Here is a 6271-nt window from a genome sequence, read left to right on the forward strand (position 1 = left end):
ACATTGAAGGAAATGAAAGGACAGGTGGGGAGGGGGCTGCACCCAAGCGCCCATGCACCAGAACAGCCCCCAAGAAGAGGAGGCTGGACTTTGAGCCTCCAAAGCAGCCAGCTGCACATGGGCCTGGGGCAGGGGAGGGGCTGCAAGGGTGACAGAGGGTTTGTGTTCAAGGCTGTATCACTGTGTTACGTGTTCGGCTCAGGAACCCAACTGACCGTCCTTGGTGAGTCTCCCCCTTTCCCTCTCTTTGGGGACCAGAGTGATATTTTGGGACATTTTCCTCTCCTATCTTTCCTGACTGTGGCTGGGGTCTGAACCTCTCTGGGGCCCAGAACCTTCTCTGTTGGGTCACTCCCAAACCCCCTTCACCCTGTTCTCTCTTCTCAGACTCCTGGCAGGGCAGGACAGGATGGTCCCAGAGACCCCTTCCTGTTCGCCCTCACTCTGACCCTTACTGGGCACTCTCTGGGGGCCTCTCCCTGGTGTCCAGGGTGTTCAGTAACCTGAGTTCTCCCCAAACCCACACATGGGAAATGAGGGATGAAGGAGCATGGGACTGGGGGACTTGGGCTGGGGCACAAAGACCATGGGTTGTGGAAAAGGTGCTGGCACAGCTCAACTGTCCAAACATGTGTGACACTTGGGTCCTGTGCTTGCCGGGTTCTAGGTGGGGTCTAGTGAGGACTCATGGTTGGCACGAGATGGAAGAGGACTCAGGCAAAAGAAACAAGGACCAAGGGAGGATTTCCTATGATAATGTGGCCTCAGAGGATGGGGTCCCTCGTCTTCCTCCAGGACAGGCAGGATCTCCTCAGACTGGGCAGGGCTTAGGCCACTCAGGTCCCAAGGGTTCCCCAGTCCCATAGAAATGCTGGAGGACAGACCCCTGAGCAGATGCTGGGGCATCTGGTGACAAGTGACCCACAGGGACAGGGATGGATCCTACCTCTGCCAGGCACACTGCAGTGCTTGGACAGGCAGATCCCCAGTATAGGGTCCTGGGCAAGGTGACCCCTAAGAAAATCCCCTGCTCCAGATACACCTCTTCCACTAACCCTCCACCGACTGTACTGGAATGCATCCCGCGGCAGACTCTCTCTCCCCCTCAGGCAGCCTCAGAGGGTTTCTGTCAGGAAGTGGCCAGGGGTGCATTGATAGATTCAGGGGGAACATGGGCAAGAAAATCCTGCCCAGAAAGGGTTGAGAGCCTAGCACCACGACAGACAGATGAGGTCTACATGACCAGACCCCAGACTTGGACCTGGCAGGACATGCCATAGGACAGACAGATTCCACAGGGAAAGACGAAGTGTCCTGCTGATAAATCCACTAACAAGGGAACCCATGGGGGACAAAGGTGAGGGATGAGGACATGTGATGATGGAGAGGGAGGACACGACAGTGGGGCTCAGCTCTTCCAAAACTGGACATTCGGATGCTCCCCCAACGGAAGGTGAGTTATCCTAATACCATAGCTGACGTGACCTCAAAGAGCAAGGACCGCCTGAGGCCCAAGACATGGACAGGACACAGCTGTAGCCCCACATCAGGACTCAGGTAGGTGCTGACACAACAAACATCTGCCTTGACCCGCTGGCCTTCCGTCCCCACAGGTCAGCCCAAGGCCTCCCCCTCGGTCACACTCTTCCCGCCCTCCTCTGAGGAGCTCGGCGCCAACAAGGCCACCCTGGTGTGCCTCATCAGCGACTTCTACCCCAGCGGCGTGACGGTGGCCTGGAAGGCAGACGGCAGCCCCATCACCCAGGGCGTGGAGACCACCAAGCCCTCCAAGCAGAGCAACAGCAAGTACGCGGCCAGCAGCTACCTGAGCCTGACGCCTGACAAGTGGAAATCTCACAGCAGCTTCAGCTGCCTGGTCACGCACGAGGGGAGCACCGTGGAGAAGAAGGTGGCCCCCGCAGAGTGCTCTTAGGCTCCCGATGCCCCCCACCCACCGAAGGGGGCCCGGAGCCTCAGGACCTCCAGGAGGATCTTGCCTCCCATCTGGGTCATCCCAGCCCTTTTCCCCACACGGCAGCACTCAATAAAGTGTCCTTTATTCAATCAGAAATCACAGTCTCTGCTTATTTGGATTTTACACTTTGTGTCCTGAACTCAACAGTTTTTAGGGATTAACATCATTCCTTGGGCATTGTGGGAAAGGAGTCTGCAGAAGGCAACCTCATGTTTTTTTGAGGGCTAGTTTTACTCTCACCTATAATTGCCAGAATATTCCAGTACAGGAGAAACACAATAGACCATCATCCCCAATGTCTCTTTACTTGCTCTTCTAATGGACCTCATCAGTCACCAGCAATCCTGAAGCCCACTTGACTTGGGTTCCCTGTAGACTCCTGGATAATGTCTGAGCTCTTCCCTGGACCTGGGGCCTCTCCATCAGGGATGAACTGCCTCTGAGATGTCCCACTCTCTTTTCTTTTATGACCCCACTCAATGCTGTGTTTTCTCTTGCCTCCTACTCCATAGGGGCATTCCCATCCACAGCCTAGAGCATCCCTCCTTCCTTAGAGGATTCCTGCTCTTGCCTCCCCAGTGACACTATCCTGTGCCCCTCCCACACAGGACTCTGTCACACTCAGTACAAGACCTACAGTCCCTGCACCCTATTCACTCAATCGCATACCCCCACTGGGGGCCCCTCCTCCCACATCTGTCATGGGGGTCCCAGCTGTATTCAAAGCCTGGAAGGCAGGAGCCCCTTAGAATCCAATCCATCGCTGACCCCATCACAAGCACTAAACCAAAATGCCCCTGTGTAGTCACTGGGGCCATGGGTTCAATATCAAGATTACATTCTGGATTGTGCCCTGGACAACTGTGGGTTGTGGACTGACTCACCTTCTTAGAAGTTGGAAATGGGCCCTGAGAACCAGGTGGACTGCTGTGCAAGGAGCTGGCTCAGTATGGTGGATGTAGGCTCATGGTCCCACAGACAGACTGGACATGCGTGCATGCACACTCACAGGCACAATAAACTCAAATCCACACACTAGTACACACTCACGCACCTGCTATTGCACACATGGTCATGTTGCACGTGTGTCTAGGCTGTGTGGTGGCATCCAGAACCCTCCATGGCCCTCAACTCTGCAGGAAGCACAGGCCTCACTGTGTCTGTGTTGGAAACAAGACTGTCACATCTTCCAGGTAGCATTCGCCAAGCAAGCTGAGCCACAGACAGAGCTCCGTCCAGGAAGTTACCTAAGATGGGATATGTCACTCAGACATCCCTCCTACCCTCCATGTCTGGGGATGGGAGGAAGCTCACCCCTCCAAGAAGTAAAGGGATGGTGGGGAGGGGGCCCCCCTCTCAAGCTCTCATGGGCCAGACCAGCCCCCACAAAGAGGAGGCTGGACTTTGAGCCTCCCAAGCAGCTGCAGGTGGACCTGGGTTTGGCGGGGAGGGGGTGTGCTGCCAGGGGTGACAGAGGGTTTATGTTCGAAGCTGTGTCACTGTGTTATGTGTTCAGCAGAAGGACCCAGGTGACTGTCCTAGGTGAGTTTTCCCCTTTCTCTCTTTTGGGACCAGTGTGAAATTTGGGGGCATTTTTCTCTCCTTTCTGTCCTCAATGTGGTTGGAGTCTGAATTTCTCTGGAAACTTCACCTTTTTGTCTGGTCATCTCACCCCCTGTAGCCTATTCCTGCTCTGAAGCACCTGGTGTGGACAGGATGGGCCAGTTCCAGTGACCCTGTCCTGTCCCTCCTCCCTGTGGCTCAGAGCTCTTCCTCCAGTTGACCATCTCCTCTGGCCTCTGGGGTAGAAGGAATCCTCATTTTTCCTTATGGTGTAGTTGCATTCTTAGTCAGAATAGCCCAGAGAATGTTCCAGAATAGAAGATAGGCCAGCAGGACAGGACAGCCCACCCTCAGCACCTTCCCTATATTTACCACTCTTGTGTAGACCACATCCACCCCCAACGGTCTTGGGGCCCACTGCCCATGGTTCCCCAGGGCCTCCTGGCTAATGTGTAGGCTCCTCCGTGGAATCCTGGGTCTCCTTGGAAGGGACAAGAGCCTGAAAAACAGAAACCATGTTGAAAACAGACCGACAGAAGCCCTATATGAAGACACTAAGGAGAGCTGCCAGGGAAAGATCTCAGACAGATTGATGCTGTAGGACAGACAGATTTTTCACAGAGCTCTAGGATCTCGAGGCTGATGCCAGCCAGGAACGGGGAGCTCAGGGATGGGATGGCGAGTTAGCAGGACAGGTGAATCTGCGGAGGGCCCGAGGCCAAAGGGAGGGTGCAGGGATCCCCTGAGCCAGGCATCAGGGTGCTCCTGACAGTGTTGGGGGGCTCCTGCCAGGCCCCACGCCCACATCCCCAGCCCTGCTCCCGGTGCCAAATCAGCTCTCAATAAACTGTCCTTTTGTCAATCAGAAATCATGCCCTCTAATTTTGGGGGGTCTCATATTTAATTTGCAACCTCTCCAGGATTCTAGGGTGAGGTGTATGGGATCCTTGGCACCCACTAGGAAAGTAGCCCAAGAAGAGAGGCTCACAGTCTCCCTGGTGGTGCCTCCCGGGAAACTGGCCTGGACATGGGAAGTCTGGTCACTAGGACCTCAGTCCCTCTGTCCTCTCCTTCTACCATTCTTCCTCTAGCACAGAACCAAGCCCACCTCCTTCTCTCTCTGCTTGGAGCTGCCCATGGCTGGTGACCTCCAGATAAGCCCTCCCTCCCTGACCTTGTGGAGACCCTCTACATCCCAGTGTCCTCTCTACCCTCAGCCTGGAAGCCCTGCTCGGGCCTGGACACCTCTGCTCCTGGCCCTCGCCCCCTGGATGCCCTCCTCCCCCACCGCCCAGCTCAGCTTCTGCCTATCTTTACCCCCTCCCCGTCGTTCCCTCAGGCTGGACCACCCATGGGGCCCAGGACATTCCAGCAGCTCGGCTTCACGGGCTCTTAAATCTGGGAACCACTTCAATTCCTCACCCCATGGCAGATTCAGAAATGTAAGAGGAATGGGAGGAAGCCAGGAATGAAACTCGCACAAAAGCCCTGTCAGGAGGCTCAGATACTTGCCAAAATAAGTTCTGAGCTCCCCAGGAACCAGCGCAAGGAGGGAAATAGGCGCCTCACAATTTCTCTGAGAAGAAACAAAGCCTTTGCTGGAGGGACCCTGGTGTCTCAATGCTGAGGCCAGGTATCTTGTACCATAATAAAAGGTGGGATGTGTTTTACCAGAGGCCTCCCCACTGATGGGACTCGGGCTCTGACACGCACACAGATGACTACCTGGCAACCTCAGGATATGGCAATGACCATGAGGATTGCTACCGCTGCTCCTCCCTGGGGAACCCCCTTGTTCCTGTCTCCATTACCACCAGGTCACCATGGCTGGTCACATAGTCACAGTCCCCCGATTTGGCCCAGTGTGGCCCAGGCAGACAAGCTCCTGCCCTCTGATCCAGAATGGACCCCTGGCGCCAAGTCACAGCTCCTTGCACCCAGAGCGCATGCCCACTCTACCTGATGGCCCCTCGGGTATTCCGGGCCTATGAGCCACTCCCCGACTCATGCCCCAGCTCTGCCAAAGAAAGATGGGGTTCTGTCTCAGGTGTGTGACTCAGAAAGTCACCTGCCATCTTCGGGGGGGGGGGCATTATTTATTCAGAATTAGCTCCATTCAATCCTGGACATCACTGAGAACACCAAGGTCCATCTGGGAACTTTCTCTGTGGCACTGTGGGCCTCCAGGGGCCTCTGGGCATCTGGGATCCTGGCTGCTTTCTGACTCGAGTGGGGAGAGAGGACCCAGTCCCAACACCGTCAGCCCTTTGTGCTGGGCCCCTGGGCTCCCACTCCTCCCCTGCACTCTGGGGGACTAGAGAGGAATGGCCCAGGCATGTCACCACTCAGTAATGGCCACACTGAGTATCCTGGGTAAGTCTCTCCCTTGGCTCCTTGAGTTCATTCCCTGTGGCTGCTGTCACAAATCACCGCAAACTTAGTATCTAAAAGCAATGCGCACTTATTATAGGGCCTAGAGACTAGAAGTCTGAAATAGGCCCCAAGGCAGAAATCAAGGTGTCACGGGGCAACCTTCTGAGAACTCCAGGGGAAAATCCATGCCCACATTCCTGGGCTTGTGATCCCCCCTTCCCTGTTGTCAAAGCTTGTGTCATCTTCAAGTCTCTCCCTTTCTCTTTGACCTCTGTTTCCACCACATCCCCTCACTCTGTGACCCTTGCCACCCTCTTCCCTTGAAAAGACTCTACCTGGGGCTACCCACATGACCCAGGA

General features: G+C 55.4%; 1 protein-coding gene across 1 annotated transcript in view; it reads left to right on the forward strand.

The window, feature by feature from the left end:
- Positions 1–2071, forward strand: part of LOC112907490 (immunoglobulin lambda-1 light chain-like) — a 183452-nt gene extending 181381 nt beyond the window's left edge. Inside the window, exons 3-4 of the mRNA XM_072723330.1 lie at positions 186–223; positions 1614–2071. Coding sequence (XP_072579431.1) covers positions 186–223; positions 1614–1933 — 358 coding nt within the window. The 3' untranslated portion in view covers positions 1934–2071. The remainder of the gene's footprint in view (positions 1–185; positions 224–1613) is intronic.
- The last annotated feature ends 4200 nt before the right edge of the window (positions 2072–6271 follow it).

Source organism: Vulpes vulpes, chromosome 10 (genome assembly GCF_048418805.1).
Source record: "Vulpes vulpes isolate BD-2025 chromosome 10, VulVul3, whole genome shotgun sequence".
Classification (NCBI taxonomy): Eukaryota; Metazoa; Chordata; class Mammalia; order Carnivora; family Canidae; genus Vulpes; species Vulpes vulpes.